The sequence below is a fragment of the Manduca sexta genome, chromosome 2, assembly GCF_014839805.1.
Source record: "Manduca sexta isolate Smith_Timp_Sample1 chromosome 2, JHU_Msex_v1.0, whole genome shotgun sequence".
Lineage (NCBI taxonomy): Eukaryota > Metazoa > Arthropoda > Insecta > Lepidoptera > Sphingidae > Manduca > Manduca sexta.
The window spans coordinates 4,574,186-4,596,079 of NC_051116.1; the positions used below are offsets into that span (position 1 = coordinate 4,574,186).

At 35.8% G+C, this 21,894-nt stretch overlaps 1 protein-coding gene across 1 annotated transcript in view; it reads right to left on the reverse strand.

Annotated features, from left to right (window-relative positions):
* Window positions 1–718: 718 nt before the first annotated feature.
* The window catches only part of LOC115453598 (irregular chiasm C-roughest protein), a 129,462-nt gene continuing 108,286 nt past the window's right edge, over window positions 719–21,894 (reverse strand). The window contains exons 12-22 of the mRNA XM_037437135.1: window positions 21,430–21,553; window positions 16,578–16,723; window positions 15,616–15,769; window positions 10,718–10,956; window positions 10,245–10,412; window positions 9,839–9,954; window positions 8,876–9,030; window positions 6,315–6,500; window positions 5,778–5,884; window positions 4,806–4,908; window positions 719–3,882 (exon numbers count right to left, since the gene is read on the reverse strand). Coding sequence (XP_037293032.1) covers window positions 3,845–3,882; window positions 4,806–4,908; window positions 5,778–5,884; window positions 6,315–6,500; window positions 8,876–9,030; window positions 9,839–9,954; window positions 10,245–10,412; window positions 10,718–10,956; window positions 15,616–15,769; window positions 16,578–16,723; window positions 21,430–21,553 — 1,536 coding nt within the window. The 3' untranslated portion in view covers window positions 719–3,844. The remainder of the gene's footprint in view (window positions 3,883–4,805; window positions 4,909–5,777; window positions 5,885–6,314; window positions 6,501–8,875; window positions 9,031–9,838; window positions 9,955–10,244; window positions 10,413–10,717; window positions 10,957–15,615; window positions 15,770–16,577; window positions 16,724–21,429; window positions 21,554–21,894) is intronic.

The following is a 21,894-nucleotide window of genomic DNA, read 5'->3' on the forward strand; positions in this document are numbered from 1 at the left end:
TTACTTCGAATTTTTCGTGAAAATAAACAACACGATTGTCCGATAGAATAAAACTATTAAGGCTGTGTACTATATACCACCCTAAATAAATAATATCCAAAAACAGCGGAGGAAGCTATCCAAAATACACAACTTCCCATTAGTGTCTTGAAGAAATAGTCCAACACGATGGTATCCAATTACTTTCTCGCTTTACCTACGCGTAGTAGCTTAATTTAAAGATATAATTTTTAATGTACGAAGTGAGTATTAGGATAAATGTACGTAACGAAATAGTTTTTACAAAATACTATTAATTTTTTTTTGTCGCTTCCATTTTTTTGTGTCTTAATATAAGTACTTATCACATAATATACAGAATGGATGTATTAAGACAAAAAAAAATAATCTTTCGTAAAAACTATTTCAAGCGGCGATAGCCTAGTTGGGTGTGGAACGGACTGCGAAGATGAATGTCCGCAGGTTCAAATCCCAAGAGCACAAACCTCTGACTTTTCTATAATCATGTGTGTATTCTTTGTGAATTTATCGTTCGCTATAACGGTGAAGGAAAACATCGTGAGGAAACCTGCACATCTGAGAAATTCTCTATAGGAATTTCGAAGGTGTGTGAAGTCTACCAATCCGCACTAGGCCAGCGTGGTGAACTAAGGCCTAATCCCTCTCAGTAGTAGAGGAGGCCCGTGCTCAGCAGTGGGCAAGTATATAATACAGGGCTGATATTATTATTATTATCTATACTATTATATAAAGCTGAAGAGTTTGTTTATTTGTTTGAACGCGCTAATCTCAGGAACTACTGGTCCAAATGGAAAAAAATCTATTTCGTTATGATCATTTATTTTGATAAATACTCAAGTGCTGTTTTTTTCAACTCCCCCTTCTATAAACACACACACGCCCATGGAAGTGCTTATGATGTATTCGCAAGATATGTATGAGAATTAATGGCACAAAGTTTCTAAAATAACCTTATTCTAATAGACATGTAGTATTTTCAAAGGGACAGTGTTTTTGAAAACAATATTGTGATATGTCGCCATAGAGAGTGGGAGTAGCTAATTTCTAAAAACATTTGTTATTTTTCAAGATTTTACGCGATCTATTTTTTATTAATCAGTTTCAGTAATTCGTTATATTTCAAATTATTTACTTTTAAAAAAGTGGTTGATAGATTTAAAATCGTATCGGGTAGACATTTTAAAATTTAGCTAATCCCAAATAACTTCCTATAGCATATTCTATGAATTAAAAAGGACTCTATTTCTTACACATTAAGTTTAATATCATTTCTATGTATTCCTTTATATAAATCGTATAAAAACATTAGTAGCGTATTTATATTAAACCTTAATTTATTAGTACCATAGAGAATTGAAAGAAAATTGACTCGGATCTATTAAAAGTTCTGTCCTGTCAAATTGTGCCATGCCGAAACGACATGATCTGTCAATGTCAAAGTGACAACTCCGAGTTTGACAGTTGGAAATAAAGTTTCGCTAAAGCGACAGTGAGAGAAACAATAAATTATTATTATTTTATTGTTATAGAATGACTTTAATGCTTTGATACGATGATACATTGTTACATAAATGTTAAGTCCCTGTTAAGTGTTAAGCAGCTTTTTTATAGATGCTTGGTAAAGGAACTCCACTACACCTGATGGTAAGTGGAGTGGGGAATGTTTAGGGAAATTCACAGGGTTTTCTTTGGAACGGAAACCAGCACGTTCGGTACCACAAATTTATTGTCCGATATCACGTTTTGTAACATATATTAAAACAAGGAACAGCGGCACAAGCGACAAGCGTCCCGCGTCAGGTGTAAATCGCGACTGGTGCGTGCGGTCGGCGCGAGTGTCGCCGATGAGCGGGGGACTCGACACCGTTACATCGCCCGCCGCTCATACGAAGCTAGCGGTACATCACACATGTTTTATTAAATATAATGTAGGTGTAGTAATGATGTAGGCTACAAATGGAATATCGACTGACGAGAGATGATTACCCCTCAGCAGTCGACACAGTTATGCCGGCCTTACAACCGTACGTACCTGATCCCGCGACACACTTACGTGGGCCACTATGGCGGATTTTAACACCATAGTGGTCACTATATGGACGGATATAAAATATATCCTACCACCAGTAAGTTGACTATACTGTTCACTCTACCCATGCACATACAGCAGGCATTATAACTTTTACCTGTTACTTTTACCGTCCATAAAAAGCTATTCGACGAGTTTTACTTAAACTTCGTTAAACCGCTCAGTGTTATCTAGCATTGACAGATTGTTACTATTAAAATGAGAAAACTTGGTTTACATTTGAACTTTTTAATTTTATGCAGCGACGGACCAGAGCTTGATTATGTCAAGTGGCCCGCGATTTTCTACTTTTTATTCCAAGAAAACATTTAAGATCTGTTTTCTTGCGTTTGGATTTTACTTGTGAAAATGTTGAAATCTCGATTTGATTTATTAGTTTTGATTATTGTACTATGAATTGTTCTGATATCTATGGAAAGAATATTAATTATGCAGCCCATTACACTATTAAAGAAGTTAATTATTTATAAAGATCAAAATATCTCCACCGGCCACCAAAGAATTATAAAGCACAAAAAGGCATTAACAAAAAACCTGGTATATTTTAGCATCTCATTATTTGTGAATGGTGTCGAGCTGTATTTATCGGTCGTATGGAACTTGGGGCTTAAATAAACGATCAATCACGGACAAGCTGTACAGGGCCTGACTTAGGAGTGGGGGGTAATTATGCTATAAGGTTCAATATACAAAGCCTGCTAATGTATTATTAGTGAAGTTTATACCGCGAGCCTTTTGTCGCGTAGTATATTTGCAGAGACTAATACGATGTAAGTAAAAGCCCTATCATTCAACTTGACTAGTGCTTGGCCGGTTTTAAAATTGATATTTCGTAACTTAATAGGTTTAATTTAATTATTACTGCGGATATTTTGTCAATTTATAAATAAATAGGAGCACGAATTCTATAGTTATCAAATGCTTCATCGTTCACCGGTTTTATAATAGACGATAGTTTTCTTTAATCGTTCGAAGTAGGGAGTCATATGTATATAAGCTGGGGGGTCAAGACCCCATAACAATTTCTAAATCCGCTACCAACCTAAATTTACAAGGAAAAAGTTTTTATTGTGCGATTTTTTACTTTCTATTAACTAGGTTTGAATACTAACACGCTATACGCTATAGTTTACGAGCTCAGTACCTTTTCGGTTCAATTCACAGTTCTTTGCATTACAAAGGACCAGTTTAATTAATGAAAGCAATTTCCTAACTATTCCGACTTAATATTTAAAATGTTGTTGGCTGTACGGACGAGTTTCCTTTGCGTAGAAAAGTTTACAGCTGTCATTCTGACGTTGTCACTTTGGCACTTTGACAAATTAATATGGGAAATTATGTTGAAGTAGGACGTTAAAAATAATAATTTGACAGGAATTGACAGTTTCGATTGACAGTTTAAATAAGTTATTTTAAGACAGATATTGTAATTAACACTAACAGAATACTTTAGATAGGCCATATTTATTTATGAAGGTCTACTGTTACCTACTGACCATTATTGCGTAAAATTATTATATTTTATTAAGTACATATTTATCTGTCTACGTATATACAACAGAATTAAAATATTCGATGAAAATTACATCAAAATAGGCATGATCAGAATGAGATTGTAAAACATAAAGGGATATACAATTAGAAATATAACTATGATAACACGTTAAAATATAAATTGACGTCAATTTTTACAAACATCACTTATCTCTATGTAGAGTCAATGGAAACTGCACTTTATACATGCGTCGCTAAAGGTGATTGTAGCCCGTTACCTGTGAAAAATGGATTGCATTACATTATATCCAAGTAACTCTATTGCATTTAACAGTAGAGTTCTATCGTAAAATGTTTTTTTTTTTAATTCAATTAGATTTTTTCAGGTCAACTTATCAGTTAAAGATTGTCCAGTATATAATATTTTTATCAGTATAATTTATTCATATATTTTTAGTATGATATGCCAATACTTATAATATTAGACCCAGTTATACCAAATGTACCAATCCACAAATTATCCAAAAATAAATAATATTTAATACGCAAACGTCCAAATATTGAATAATATTTTATTTTATGCTAAATGGGCTCACGTTTGACCGCTATCCGCCTGATGGCAAGCGATGATGCGGCCTAAGTGAAGCATTCTTGCCCAGAACAAACCAATTCACTCGCAACTTGAAGAGCTTCAAATTATATCTATGCGGAAATACGATGATAGCGAATAGGTAATTTGACTATATTTGACTTTATGCATTTTTTAATATGTAAAACAATTAGTACAAAAAAGAAATCTTAAGAAAACAGTATTAAAATTCGATAAGAAATGATACAGTAAATCAAATTTAAAATATTGCTACGTGTAGGAATGGGCGCGGAATGGGGATCGCTCTATCTCTTTCTTTCGCACGCATCGTAATGCCCGCTGACGTCACACGCAAGTATTTCGTCTCTTCTGCTTTTTCACACCCACCTTTACAATCAAATTTCAATTGCTTGTAACTTGTAGATTTTTCAGATTTAAATGATTTCTTCTTTTTTAGAATTTATTACGTACATATTTTATAAAAGTTATAAAAAAAGTAAGTCAAATACCCTATTCCACAATTTGGCTGTCCGCACAATAAAGGTGGAAGCGAAGCGCTTAGTTCCAGCCCTTATTTAAATCTAAATCAGATATATTGGTGGTCAGGCTTACCCTTTTTAGTAACGGTTGCGTTTCCAATAGTCCTATTCGACGGTGCTAGAATGTAGTGCGCGCTCGGCGACTGCGGTGTCGTTGAAGACGTCGCCACGCCAATCTGTGGGGAGATTGTTGAGTTATTATGTGACCCAATAAAAAATATCACCTTCAAATACCACTTAATAGAAAAAAAACTGGTGGCTCTCGTATGTGAGAGTCCGTCTGGGTAGGTACCACCGCAATGTCTATTTCTGCCGCCAAGCAGCAGTGTGTAGTCACTGTTGTGTTCCGGCTTGAAGGATATTGTAGCCAGTGTAACTACTGGACATAATAAGACTTAATATATCATGTCTTAGGATGGCGAACGCAGTGGTATACCAAACAATAGTTTGTAGTTCAAGGTGTTGGATGGTGTTGCTACTGTTTATGGGCGTTCATATCGCTTACCATCAGGCGAACGGCAAGGTCGTCTCATCATTCAAGGCCATAAAAAAATCTTCGGGGACTATGATTACTAAAAATAAATAAACCGAATAACGTTCAGTGGACTTCAACCATATTATTATCCAACATAATAGATTCGCAAAAGGGAATAATATATCTGCTCTCCTAATTCTTCGTTTTTAAAATATAAAAGCAGAAATCCATACTAATATAATATTTATACGAAAGTAATTCGTCTGTTCCGCTTTAATGGTTATATCACTAAGCCGATTATAATGAAATTTGAACAGAAGCTTCCCGGTCACGGGGAGGACCACGAACGCTGCAGTCTTCGAAACGCCGGGAAAAAGTAATAATATACAAAACCGCGACAAAATCCATAAAAAACAACATTGCAATGTCTAACATTCGTGAAGCATAAGAAATGATTACAGAAGCTTCATGAAAAGACTAGGCTATTTAGTTTCTAAAATTTCTCAAATAGAATTTCACCTTGGCTGAACCGCAAGCAAAAGCTTGTAGCATTACAATAAAATCACTTACCGCTGGCTGTGTGCTGTCTGTAGACATGGTAGATGTGGTGATGGGACTAGTCGTACATTGTGGTGACGCCAAACTTGTCGGTGATGTTATCGAGTGGGAGGACGTGCCTGGTGGAAAGATAAAGGTTAATGCTGATGTGGAATTATCTCTTAGGTCTGTACAAGTTGCAATGACTAGAGCACGAATGGAGAAATATTCATAAATTGTAACAGGTCGATATCTGTACATTATAGATATTTAAGAAATACTAATATGGGGGGTCTTTATTACAGCAACAAAAGCCAATTTTTTTTTTTTTATTTTTGTCTGTCTGTCTGTATGTTTGTACACGAATCACGCAAAAACTACTACGTGTAATTAAATATAGTTTTCACTGATGTATTGCCAGAGATCTAACTAAAATATACGGTCCATAAAAATCGGGAATTTTATCTCGGAAAAACTTAATTGCGCGGGCAATACCGCTAGCAAAGGCTACTGAAGCAATAATAATAGATGTATAAATAGTATTCGTGTTGAAAGTGTCAATGATAATACCTGAAGGCAAAATAACAGAGCTTCTAACTGAAGAGTAAGGCGGGGGCGCAGGAGTAGATGCAGGCTTCGCTGTATTCACAGTGTTGGCGAAACCCAACCCTCCCCCAGTCCTTAAATGGGGGTTCCCATAAGTGGCCGCGTATCTTATGTCCACCCCATGAATCCCACCGTTGGGAACTCTGCCCGCTGTGGACAAATTGTTAATGTAAATGGAGTTTTCAGAGACTAAATTTTAGATCGATTTTTGTGGCCATATCAAGAATGCTACCGGTCTGAATTACCCCAGCCATTATGTGGCTGGTGTTGGATGCTCACCTCCTGGTAGGCAGCGGCATAGTTACACCCCTATAATTGCTAAAAGACCATCGGTGGCAGGCATCGCTTACCATCAGGTAAACTGCTTACTCGTTTACTTAATAAGGTAACAAAGTCATAACCTGCATGACGAAGAATCATAGCGGGCCTACGTTTTTAAATTATTATATGTCTTGAAATTAGACTTGGGTTGTAAACCTGGGAATTTTCAAGTGTTAAAGCTATAAACAATGCGAACATCACTGACTTTTATATTATGAACCAATTAATGACTATCAAAGAGACTCGATAGTTGCTAGTAAAGCGTCCGCCATTGAACTCTTAAAAAAATACTAAAATACTCCTGTCATTTGTTGTTTCGCATTAGTTAATTCATAGAAAATCCTATTTTGATATTTCCTCCATGAAATTATACAACATTTTGTTTATAAGTATTTGGTACATTTTGTTTTCAGAATAATATAAGATTCCCAGAAACAGATATTCGTGGAAAAAGAAATCATTATTTAACAATTACGGGAGCGTTCTATCTGAAATGATGGAGGACATTTCATAATTTACGTAATTGAATGAATCTGTTTGTACTCTTTATAATGAACTTGAATAAAATATATTTTGAAGGGCCGACGTAGATGGCGTATGCCACGAACAACTACTATCGTGCGTCCAAATCGGACAAATACGAATGTTTGCAAAAATCTCGTGAACTACGCTGTGTTAAAAGGAATCTTATGACAACGTATTTAAGGAGCGAACTATGGGTGATGATTCCACGAGCTATGAAGTAAAGATGTGCATGAACAATTGCAGTGTCTGCTCGCTAGAAGTGCATTGAATATATTATTAGATCGATGACCCATTTATACAGGACCTTCATTGTTTCATATAGTGAGAATTTAATTTTCTACTGATGGGAGGTCTCTCATATGTGAGAGTCGGCCTGGGTGGGTGCCACTGCAATGTCTATTTCTGCCGCCAAGCAGCAGTGTTTAGTCGCTATTATGTTCCGGTTTGAACGACATTGTAGCCAGCGTAACTACTGGATATAACAAGACTTAACCTCAAATGTCTCAGAATGGCGAGCGCAGTGGAATACCAAACAAGACTTTGTAATTCAAGGTGTTGGATGGTGTTACTACTGTTTATGGGCGGTCGTATCCCTTAGCATCATGCGAACGGCAAGCTTGTCTCGTCATTCAAAACAATAAAAAAAAAAAACAAATAAAGAATACTGTGTAATTACAGATATCGTATGTTCATTGGAGACTTTTAACCGAGCAATGATACGATCAAAACCTAGTTCGCCATACGAAACGGAACGAAAATATAACAAGAGATAAATTTTAATAAGCTTAACGTTGCTTTTGTGTTTCACGGGACCAGAAACTGGGTTTTATATAATAATCCAATTTGGTTTTTTGCCTCGTTTGCCTCTTGGAGGGCTTTGAGTTTTCTTGCTATGGATTTAAGATGGCTTACGCCAAATCTATATGTCTTAATGTTTATAGATATTGAGATACATTTCGTTTGTTACTTTTATCCAGTTTAAGAAGAGCTTTTGTGATAATCTTATACCATGATGAGGTCGAGTTATATTTCATCTATGAGATCAAATAATATTCAAAATATAGTAGAAAGAAAGTAAAAGTTATTCGAATTCTTATTTTTGTTGTGAAGAAATATCAGGTATTTTATTTTATCATGAGTTTTTTTGCCTTTGAACCTAGCTAATTAAGGAGCAAAGTTTACATCTCGTACTGTTCCAGTTTCACACATACATACAAGTTGGTATTTTATCACTGGTTAATATTACCTGCTTTAGACTGCCTCGGTGGCGCAGTAGTAATTGTTCAACGTTCGTATTCGTACGTACTACTTCGAAAATATTTGTAACTGGGTTTTTCTATCTACTTATTACTTAGTCTCTCAGCTCGGAGTCAGGATGTTGGCTGCCTCGGAAAGCACGTAGAGCCGTTGGACCTTCGCCTGGTCTCTCCGGCCATGTCGGATTGACGTCTCACCGGACTATGAGGGTAAAGGAACAGAGAGTGTTTGTGTGTTGCGAACACACTTGTGCACTACCTATATAATATCTCCTACGTATCTGGCTGATCTCCGTTGAGATTGGCCGCCATGGCCCTAAAATTTAGCTAGGAGGATTTATTCATTCATTCAATATTACTCCAGTTAATCTCAAAAACAGACGCCAGACACCAAGAGAGGAAGAAGTAGACCATAACACTCACCTTCAGGATTCGGCAGGCCCAAGTTATTCAAAGCATTGCTGCTGTCTTGCCTCTTGGCTGAACGTTGCAGTGAGTTGTTCTGGGATCCATTCCCTGGATTAAATTGGACTGTAGACGGAGTGTCTACGCTTCTTGGCAGACTGCCGTTTATGGACCTGATTTAAATGTTTTGTTGGTTATTACTGTAGAAGTAGCAGATAAAGTTAATATTATTGCTTAAAATGAAATTATAGTGCTCGATACTATTGAAGCAGAAATAGCTGCAGTTGATCCTAAAGTTCTTAAAGAATTTAAAGGCGTTGTCCTAAACATCATTAAGTGAAGTCTTATTGACATGTATCACAGGTTGGACTATAAATGGATATTTTACAAAGCTTGTTAATAAATGATCCATTACTTAGAATAATTATTGATCGATTTACAGATCTGACTAAAACAGCCTAAATACGTGGTGCGTGAGGAGTCAAATTAAGTTATAATGTTATTGTTTTCAAAAGCAGTGTTTGTCAAATATTTGTCATCAATAACACATGTCAGATTTCATAACATTTCTATAACAAGGTGTAATAAGTCCTTGAAATTGTACTTGACTTTGGACATGACCTTGAAAGGTTAACTTCAAGGGAAGACACATTAATGTTAACATATAAGTAGATTACTTTCACCACTTGAAATAATTAATGACAAAATATTATGTTACTATCATGTATAAACTTTATAGTTTTCAATCAATTTTGTTTTTGATAATTTATAGACGTGTTATCGGCAAAGGAACTAGGATCAACATTTTATTTTAGTTAAAGCTAGCGATAATAACAAATTGGTAGTTTATATATCTTAAGGTACAAATGAAAATTGGACGAATCTAGAACATCTCTCGTGACAGCCCGTTCTATTCCCGTCAAATCGTTGCTATTAAAGACTGACTGTACATACAAAAAAATAAACAATAATACTTCTTACCTGTTTGGGGTGAGTTTGTCACTGCCTAGGGTTGGTGATTGGACTCTTAGAGATCCTGGAGTGTAGTCATGGCCGTAATGAACATACGTTTGGTACCCATTGTTGAAACCATTAACCTAAGACAAGAGTATAATATAAGACACAGATTTTTTCGAGAGTTGTCGAAATAGTTTTATGACTACCTGCATGATATTACTCTGTTTCTCTTGGTTGCAATTAGAAGCAAATTGTATTACAGATGCACCCAATGTTGCGTATTCAGGATTTGAACTCAGAATAGTCCAACCCGAAGCCCTGCTGCACCCAGAGGTCTTCCCGTATCCACTCTGGCCCAACCCAGGAATTAAATCTATGACTTCTCAATACAACTTGCTTTGTTTGAAATAATCTAAATCGCAAATCATACCTTATAACAATCAGCATAAGCAGGATCGGTGTAATCATTGCTGTATCTGTAAGGAGGGTAGTTATTCTGGTTCATGGTGGTAAGAGGCACGGACCCAGCGAGTGGAATGCCGCTGCCTAGCTTCGCGTTTGAACACAACGTGCTGTCTGATCCAGTGTTCGAGTAGTCCTGCAAATGAGCTTGATTTAGCATTTGGATATAAATGGGGACTAGCAGGCTAATTATTTAGGACTATACAAAATAATATCTATCAGACCTTTAAGACGAAAGGAAACGATAATATATAGATTATAAAACTTATTTTAATAACGTTTAAGTATATAAGGTTTGTGGTCAATCATTCATATTTATTTATCTAATTTTACGTACAGCTACCTGTTCTATAGCAATCGTCCTAAAAAGCAAATGTTATCCCATTCAAAATACAAATAGATCACTAAATCTTAGAATCATCTGAACATTTATTTACTCACAATCTCGCAGCTCCCGTTAGCCTGTCGCAATTCCAACTTTAAGTCGCTTATGTTAGAGTTCCTATCGTTCTCTTTGAAGAGTTCTTCAGCAGTGACTGTAACATCAGGTTTCTCTGTAACTTGGGTCTGTTTGTTCTTCCTTTGCTTCCTTTGACACAGGATCACCAACATCACCACAGCAGCTACCATGATGGTGCCAAATGTTACACCAACCAGTATTAGTAGGAGCGGCAGAGTTTCTAGGAAGAAAAAAATCTGTTCGATAATCTGTTATAAAATTCCAGGAGATGGACTGATAATCTAATAAAACTCGCAAGAGGTTGCTGAATGCGAGCCGCTTCCAATAGATCAATCTGGAATTTTTTGGGTGAAGCCCATGTTCAGCCGTAAACATCCTGGCTGATGGTGATGACACAATTCATAACTTAAAGAAGAATTCAAGAAACCTGATAATGGAAACGACCATAGCTCTGAACTGTTAATGGATTAGCATTTCAGTCCTCAAAGCGTAGATAGGACAGAAGCCAGGTTCAGTGGGGATCTTAATATTCAGAGGTTTTCTGTGCTGCATATTACTTTCGGTTCCGGTTTCCGCAGATAAAGCTAGATTTAGCAGGTAGTTAGCGAGGGTTTTGTGGACTAGCACTATCTCAAAGAATGCTTGAACCACTTGTGTAATGGGAGGGCCATTTAAGGTTGTACTTTAGGGGCTTACAAATTTAAATATATCTATAGTAACTAACTATACTGTTTAATGTCTTTGATCTACAGAAAGAAATTCTGTACCCGAATACTATTTTCTGATATCTTACAAGACATACTTCAGTGGCTTATAAATTTGAAGATTATTTGAGTCTATCTACAGAAACAGATTCGAAGCTTGATACTATTTTCTTTTAAAAAAAAACAGCTATTATTTATCAAACGAAAGCAACAATTTAAAGCGACGTAGGAAAACGTTCAAGTAAATTTATTCTACTTTAAAAATTCATTCAGGTGTTGACATTATTCCATATTTCAATTTACGCAGACCAAATATACGTCAAGCTAAAAATCCGGATAAAATATTGACTGTGTACCCGTTTTATAAAGGAGCTTGATAGATGGCCCATACTTATGTGTGAGCCATAAAGTTAAAATGGCGATACATTTACGATAATGTGTGGCCGTTGAGCCTTAACAGCCCATGGCCGACGTAGGGTTGCCGGAACTGGTCAGAAATCGTGTGGAAATTATCTCGATTATATAATTTCATTACTGAATCGCAACTTAATGGTGCTATTTGGATTAACTGTGTTACTTAAGGATAGGCTATTAATATCTTAACTGCTGAGTGTTATTTAACATCTTATGTCTTAGGGGACGGTTGACAGTAGGATTTGTAAATTGTATTTTTTTTCCACACATGACAAAGTGACTTCCTTAGTGTTGTGTTCTTCTAAAAAAATCGCAATGGTATGCTTAGTTAAAACACACTTACTCAATCAGCTGTAAGTCAAAACCTACCATCTTGTCTCTTAATAAGGTTCAAGCTAAGAAACCGGTGATGTTTTTAACAGCTATTTAAGCAATTCTTAATCACCTCTTAACGCTACGACAAGGTTATAAGTATAACTGATAATGTCTAAGGGGCAAGTCTCAGTGGGATCTGTATGTTGTATTTTTTTTTCATGTACGGCTAATTGAATTAATAGCGTTTAAATAAAGTATTAAATGGCGAGAGATAACCTTTACCAATAACTAGTAATTTAAAAATAAAACTTATTTTGGTACACAGCAGTATTACATATTACATATAATATAGGTATTATGAAACATTATATAATTTTAAATATGTATGCCTGTTTTGGGCATACATAGCTTTGACCATAATGTGTTAAGAAGAAGCTAAAACTATATATGATAGAATTAATAAAAATTAAAGCATTATTGCTACTTTAAGGCTGTACATAATGGTTACATTTTTTATTGCTTTGAATGACGAGACGAGCTTGCCGTTCGCCTGATGGTAAGCAATACGACCGCTCATAAACAGAAAAGCACCATCCAACACCTTGAAATACAAAGTATTATTTGGCAATCCACTGCACTCGTCATCGTCAGACATGAGGTGTTAAGTCTTATAATGTGCAGTAATTACACTGGCTACAATGTCTTTCAAACCGGAATACAACAGTGACTGCTTAGCGGCAGAAGTAGACATTGCGGTGGTCCTACCTAGACGGACCCTCACATATGAGAGACAAGTAACATTACACAACATTAATAGTTACATTCATTATTTTTAAATTTATATCAAAAGTGACAACCCTAAAACGACCTATATACGCTGTGGGTGTTACGCTACATTTAAAAAGACAATATGAAGAGATTTGTTTAAAAATACAATATTTTATTAACTATAAAGCTTAGCTCTTTGTGTGGCGAAGTTTATGTTGGGTCAAATGTTTGTGTTTGACTCCTAAGTAGATTTACAAATGGGATTAGTTTGGTCCAAGTAGGCCTCGTGGGAGTCGGATTGATATATTTTTATGTAACATTGTAAATTTTCGACAAGAATAAAGTGTAACGGAAATGTTGTTTTATGGATATATTTTAATATCTATAGAAAATGGCATTAATCATTATACTCTCATTTTAATTTACGCGGCAATTTATCAACTAGTTTAGTTACTTTGCCACATTTAAAACAATGCCGAGCGAGTTACTCGCCCGGTGCTATGTATTAAAATTTTAAAGACAGAAGCAACACCACAATTTAATAGCTCTGTATCATACTTTACTGTGCGAGTTCAAGAGACATTATTGGAATGATGCTTTAGATGTTTTAACCTACAGTTTCTAAGAACCCTTCTGAATTCTATCTTATATAATATTATCAGCCAGAGCTGATGCGATAGTATATAATATAGATATTATACTACTGGGCACGGGCCTCCTCTACTATTGAGAGGGATTAGGCTTTATTCCACCGCGCTGGCCTAGTGCGTGTTAGTAGACTTCACACACCCTCAAAATTCCTAAAGACAATACCTCAGGTATGCAGATTTCCTCGTGATGTTTTCCTTTACAGTTAAAGCAAACAATAATTAACAAAAATACATAATTGTTTTTGAAAAGTCAGAGGTGTATGCCCTTGGGATTTAACCTGCGGACATTCGTCTCAACAGTACGTTCCACGTCCAACTATTGCCGCTCTTCGCGGTTCCGCCGATCGGATCTTAGTAAGAAAATATTAATATGATAAACCTCACAAAATGCTCCACTACATTTTATACTCGCTGTCAGTTCCTTACAAAGGATAATTGAAACTTTTATGGAATGTTTTATGGTTTGTTCTTTTGTGTTCATTTATTTCTTTATCGTATCGCTTCTTTTTAGGTCACTAGGTGTCCAAAATGAATGGTGTTTGTCATTTTAAATATCATTCACCATCTTTTGCTAGCGACTTCCCCCCGTGAAGGAATTTTCCGGAAAAAAAGTCCCGCTATATATTTTCCTGGGATATAAAGTAGTCTATAACCTTCTCAGGGTCCTAAACTATCTCCTTACCAAATTTCATAAAAATGCGATAAGTAGATTTTGAGAAAATCGATAACATACAGACAGACAGAAATTGGGACTTTGTTTTATAATATGTATAAATTAAAGACAATTTCATCCATGAAGGCTCGCCCCACTACTTCCTTTAACCACTTATAGTGGTTACAGCATGAGTGTACGCACACTACGGTGAACCTTCGGGGAAAGAATAATACCGCGTATATGACAAAACCTTTACAATGAAAATTGATACTTATTGTACGAAACTTTTGATTCATAATCCTATTTATTTTTTTACTCCTACTGAACACACACACTGAAAGCGATTAGGAAAAGTAGTAGGGCGTAGTAGTAGTGGGTTAAATGATCTATAAATATTATTTTTATCGCCTCTGGTATAGAGGCTGTAGACTTTCTGTAATGTATTTTATATACTTATACAATAATTTATACAAGTTTTAATACACACTCTCGTTTTCCATCCCCTAAGGGGTGGACACGAGCGCAGCTAATACACCCACTTTTCGCCGTGTGATGTGATAGTGGGAGCCTATCGCCATTTCCCAATATGGCCCTACTTGGGTATCATACCCAAGACCTCGGCACTACAGTCGTATCAACAACTACGCCACTAAGACATTTTTAATATATTCACGTAAATTATTATCAGTATAATGAATTTAAATCTATTAAAATTATTTGTTTTAATATCACTAACAGTCTATTTAATAACACAGATCAAAGTCGACTTATAAGAAACGAAAGTCAACCTAAAATGTCTCATAAATTCAACATCATAAATATCAATTTCGAAAACACACTTAAACCACTAAAAGGTAACAACAGGAAGTAATAATTTGTGGCCACGAATAAAACCGAAGCTCATCAAATCACGTTTACCAATTTTCTTATAAACTCAAAAAGAAAGGCCATAAAGCAGCATCGTAAAGTCCAGGTCGTAAAATGCTTAATAACAGTGGCAGCATAACATCTTTCATCATCTTTTATACCTAAAACCAGATCACGAAATGTGACGAATTCTGTATTTCCTGGATTACCAAAGTTCAAAAGTTTGAATATTTTTAGAACCTTTATATGGATAGATTTTTAAAAAGCAAAGAAGTTGGCGACGTGGTGGTTACTTTAATACCGCTCGTAAACATGAACAAAGAAAACATTGGAGCGTTCGTCATATTTGATATGGATTTTGATGACAAATTTATGCGGTATTTAAATTTTTGGCTTTGTATTCAGTTTACGATCGCTGATTATTATAATAGGGTGGTAAGATGATATAAGATAATTAAAACCGGAAATTATTTCGAAATATAGGCTCTTAAAATTAATACACTTACTTGTAGGTTTGAGGGTGATCTCCAAGATGTCGCTTCCGTAGTCATTCGACACGTTGCACTTATAAACTCCGAAATGCTTGGACCTACTGTCTCTGATGATGAGGGTGGAGTTGACCACGCCACCTGGCTGTAGGTCTTCGAGGAAGGCGTAGTCCTAGGAGAAATATATCAAGATCAATTCTACTGGCCACGGGATCGCGGCTAGCAGGAAGATAACGTCTAAACTATGTCATTAATATTCAATAGCATAACATTGCTTCATAAATGAGAGGTGCTGTTGCTGTTGCTGTTGCTTATTTTTTTTATTGTAAGTAATCTTAAGAAACATAAATACTTATTTATATATAGACTTCATAGACGTTCGTATTGTTTTTTTGTTCTGTGTTTTAATGCCAGCAATAAATATTTCTTTCTTTGTTTACTACTGAAATTCATTTGGAAACATTAAAACTTTTTAATTTTTGTGGACAATTAAAATGCTGTTAATCATAAAAAGAAGATTTCTAGAGCACTAAGAATATCAGTCTGCTTGAATTTGAATGGAAGATCGTGATGAATACGCTATCTTGGCCTAATTTTTGCGATCTCACGCTAAAAGATTTAAGTGACATCGTTCACGGGGTGCGAACTGTGTTTCTGGCTTCGACTTCCAATTTGGAAAACATCATCACGTTAATAATCTTTTATCAGGTGGACATCCTTTTGGACCCCACTCCACTTACCATCTGATGCAGAGGGGTGAGGTAATAGAGCGCGTATATAAAAAAAAATAACTCAATTGTACCAGATTAAAATTTCTTTCTCGCGTAAGTACGCGAGAAAGAAAACTTCACTATTTTATTAAACCCAGGATCTAATAAGTATTAGATCCTGGGTTTAATAAAATAGTGAAGTATGAGTGAATTAGTTTCTCCTCTGCCTACCCTTTCAGTAAAGGTTTGAACTTACATTATGTCACTTACCTGATCATGTATAGCATCGATCTCTCTACCATCGAAGGTCCACACAATGTTATCAATTCGTGGTACAGCGAACGCGGCACATTCTATATTCACTGTATCGCCTTGGGATCCGAACTGGGTCTGATTGGATATAATTTTTGGTGGGCCTGTAACAAAAATATGATTATTAAATAACGTCTTAGTGTACAAAAATCTTCGTGCTTTTGTGAGAGAAATATCGTGGGTGAAGAATTGTATTATATCAGTCATATTAAATACTAGCTCTTTTGTTCGTTGCTCCGCCTGCACGAAAAAATGTTTCCTGGATAGAATGGAAAATAAAATGAGCGAGTGTTAAGTTTGTGCTAAAGTGGTATTGTTAAGACTGTGTCTACGGTCAAAAGCAATATAGACGTTGGTTTCAATAATTCGTTTTTGGGGATCGGTTTTTATATTCAACGAATTTCTCGAGATATAGGATGACAATTATTCTTTTTTTATATAGGCTCAGGATCCAACCCTGATGGTAAGTGGAATATGTTACAAATAGTGTCGACTTAGGGATAGCACTCGCTAGTCAAAACAATTATGCTGGTCTCTTATTATTTTATGCGGATCGGTCAAGTGTCCCCACTGCACCTGATGGCAACTGAAGTGGCGTCCAATAAAATGTCGACTGACGAGACATAATTCCCATCGACAGTCGACACAATTATGCCGGCCTGTTAACCGGATATACACAGGCTGATCCCGAAACGCGGCACATTTATATGAACCATTGACTTTGATGCTTAGCATTACACCAGGTTCAGTACAGACATTTTACCATTTAAACATCAGATCAAATGTAATATAATTGCTATCAAAGGAACTTATTAATTACAAAAGCGTAGGCCGACGATCCAAAGAATTCTTTATTATACTGTATCCAAAGCGAACACGACTAATTAATTACAGAGGCCCCTATTACGTATGTCAAAGAAACAAATTCAGGATAACTCATTCGTAATTCATGAAAAACGCTTCCCCTTCCCTGTCATTTACAGGGAAGCGACCTACATGTGTTCTTTGGAATTACACCCGACTTTCTACATTATTTCAATTTGTATTTTAAGGTGGTTTTTAGCTGAAATGTTTAAGTATTAAGTAAGAAAATTCATTATGCAGTTTGCTTTATTACAAACTATGCAGTTATGAACAGAAAGGTAAATAAAATATTTAAATTTATTGCGTACAATACGCATGTTTTGAAGGTATGTGAAGTCTGTATACCTTTGCTACGATAGCGTGGAGGATTCAAATATAAATCTTTTAATACTAGAGGAGGTCTATATCCAGCAGTGGTCATCTCTTTGCCTCACCCTGGTTCGATTATCGGGTTGGGCACAGTGATATTAGATTTTTCTACTTAGTATCAGCCCGGAGTCTGGCATTTTTGTTCGTAGTGATAAGCTCGCCCCCTATCACATCATTGTACGCAACACACTTGGTTAAATATGGGTGCCCTTGTGGCGCTTCTGCATACCTCTTCGGGGATAATTGCATGATGATGTGTGTGTGTGCTTTATTAGGCAAACGAGTGAGCGGTCCACCTGATGGTGAGCAGCAACCAGCCATGGACTTTGCAATACCAGAGGCACAACTAAGCCGTTGCCTACGGGAAGGTGAGCATTCTTTTTAAGCCTCGTTTTAAGAAGGACAAGTGATAGTTCTAGAAACAACGATGCAGCGAGTAATTCCAAAATGTCTTCAATAATAAAACGTAATGATAGATTTCAATATTCCATTGAAAACATGTTAAGCTTGCTGTTATCGGAACATACACAATTCTATGAAAATTATTTTACGTAGAAATAGACATTACGGTTGTTATAACATCATTAGGAACAGCTTTATATTCGATGTTTATTATGAACAAGATATTGCAAACGGCTTCGTTTGTCTTTTCTCGGAATATGGGAACATGCTAATTAAGTTCGCCTTTATCTGCTACTTTATCTTACACGAAGCGGCGATAGCCTAGTTGGGCGTGGAACGGACTGCCGAGACGAATGTCCGCAGGTTCAAATCCAAAGGGCACACACCTCTGACTTTTCTAAAAAATCATGTGTGTATTCTTTGTGAATTTATCGTTCGCTTTAACGGTGAAGGAAAACATCGTGAGGAAACCTGCACATCTGAGAAGTTCCCTATAGGAATTTCGAAGGTGTGCGAAGTCTACCAATCCGCACTAGGCCAGCGTGGTTGACTAAGGCCTAATCCCTCTCAGTAGTAGAGGAGGCCCGTGCTCAGCAGTGGGCAAGTATATAATACAGGGCTGATATTATTATTATTATTATTTATTTTTACATAAGAATTTAACCTAGATATTGTAATTATGTTATTTGTATATATAAATAGCGTTATGTAGTCGTCTCTGTGACGTAGGCCTCCAATAAACCTTTCCATGAGTATTTCTCAATATAAGTGTACGTAACGAAATAGTCTTTACGAAACATAATTACGGTTTTCTATCTTATATGATTTTTTGTTGTCCTAATACTAAATTATTCTTTTGTAATGTTGTCTATTTGTTTGTGTGTTTTATTATTATTCTTTTTTTGTTTTCTTTGTGTCATTGTATTGTGCGAATAAATGTTTTGTAGATGTATATTTGCATAATACTTTTATTTTGTATATTAAAGACGATATAGAGATTCAGATATTATTATATAAAATTAATATATTAAGATGAGAAAAACACTTATTTTGAGTAATACTCACATGGGTCTGAATGATAAAGAAGACGGTTTACGAAGCCAAAATCTAACCGATGTCTTTCTAAACTCAATGTATGATATTCAATGTCGAGCACTGTATTTTATAAAGCTCGATAATATTCTCAACTGAATAAATAATATCAGCCCTGTATTATATACTATCCCACTGCTGGGCACGGGCCTCCTCTACCACTGAGAAGGATTAGGTTCAAAGTCAACCACGCAGGCCTATTACTGATTGGTAGCGTTCGCATACCCTAAAAATTCGTATAGAGAACTTCTCGGGTATGAAGGTTCCTCACAACATTTTCCTTCACCCTTAAAGCAAGCGATATTTCACAAAGAATACACACATAACTTTAAAAAAGTCAGAGGTATGTGCTCTTGGGATTTGAGCCTGCGAACATTCGTCACGGCAGTCCGTCTATAACCAAGTAAGCTATAGCCGCTTTTACTGTCGAGTACTATATATCTTTTTTACTGTCATAATTCAAGAGAAAGTAGGCCGCTATCATTGTGACAAACATTAAGTATCATTATATAATTCATTTTGCTGGTTGATATTTCATTCAGACATAAAAATGCATTTATTTATCATCAAGTAGTCAACTTTGCCATTCAAAAACCCGGATAGTAAATTTAGACTCATTAATAAACTTTCAAACATTTAATTTAATGCTGCAATGTCCATATTTCACATGAAATTATGTTCCAAGTAAAATTCTATTAAAAATAACCCTGACATTTCAAATTCACTCGTAGTATAATTACAATCTAATTGCTGCGTCTAGTATCCAATGCGGCAAAGTTACTGCATCTTATGGCAAAATTGCACACCATAAATAGAGACTTAGGGCTATGATGCATAATAATAATAATATCAGCCCTGTATTATATACTTTGCCCACTGCTGAGCACGGGCCTCCTCTATTACTGAGAGGGATTAGGCCTTAGTCCACCACGCTGGCCTGGTGCGGATTGGTAGACTTCACACACCTTCGAAATGCCTATAGAGAACTTTTCAAACGTGCAGGTTTCCTCACGATGTTTTCCTTCACCGTTAAAGCGAACAATAAATTCACAAAGAATACACACATGTTTTTTTTTTTAGAAACGTCAGAGGTGTGTGCCCTTGGGATTCGAACCTGCGGACATTCGTCTTGGCAGTCCGTTCCACACCCAACTAGGCTATCGCCGCTTTGATGCATAAAAACAATAAAAACCGGTCAAGGGAATATCAACCTAAGAGCAAGTATTGCGCAGCTGTTATAAAGTAAAAATAATAATAATAAATTTATTTTTATTAAAACAGACAAATGTTACAAAATTCAGTTGGTGTACAAATGTTACAGAGTAGTTCATTGCATTACATTTGTCACAATAAGAAAATGATCTGCTGATACCTATGTTAGCAGAACCTGTGTTATAGGTGTCAGTGAAACTTTCAGCAAAAAAAATCAAAACATAATGTTATGACCATGCTAACTGTAACATATAATACAAAAATCGAGAAAATATTAAACTTAAATTATACAAAATTGGACGTATGTATGAATGCTGTTGTGGTGTATAAGGGTATGAATCTAAATATAATTTTATGTTTGTCTGGATGAAAATATATTAAACTTTTTACTTGAAAAAGTATTATTAGTAAGTCACTTTTTTATACTTGAATGACAGTGACCCCACGGCACCTGATGGTAATCAGGGTCCAATAGAATGTCGACTGACAGAAGATCCTCTTGGCAGTCGACAATTATGCCGGCCTGTTGGATGCGTATATACACAGGCTGATCCCGGAACGCGACACACTTACATGGGCTACTATGGTTCTAACATCTTACGGCGGTCGCTATCCGGGCGGATATAACATATATCCTACCACCAGCATATGTGTTGCTCGCGTTCTGAAAATGTTCATCTACTTTTGTGGCTAATTATACTACTATTAATTTTACTCTTCCATATCATAATTGCGAGTTTATGAAAAATTTGCTGGTGGTAGACGATTTATAAAATGTCTCTTATTTATAACTTTATGTAATATTTTATCTCTAATCTGCCCTTAAATTATTAAAAAAAAGAAAAATTCCCAAAGGATGGCAGTATCTTACCTTTGATGTAGACTGATGCCTCTCCTTCTACTTCTGGATAGCCAGGCACGCTCGCTTGGCAGAGATATCGGCCGATTGTATGGGTGTCCAGAGTGAGGGTGAGATTAGGAGTCTTTCCCACTTGCTGAAAGGAAAATGAACTTTAATACTGTACTAGTTAACGTCATTTTCAATAAACAATCCTCATCTTATTTCGATTCTTCTCGAAAATGGAGCAATCAGAACAAGTTTTTTGGTCACGTTTACAAATTATTTATTTTATTTAAAATAAAACTAATTTTCGGATTTTATTTTCGTTTTATATTATAATTTTCGCCCGATGTTTCGGAGATTGCAGCCTTCGTGGTCACGGACTGCCTAACATTCGTAAACATAGTAAATCATTATTTCAATTGGTCTATTATTAGGAATCGAAGATTCAGATCGTTTAAACATAACAGCCAATAGGTCGAAATCTCTAAAGAC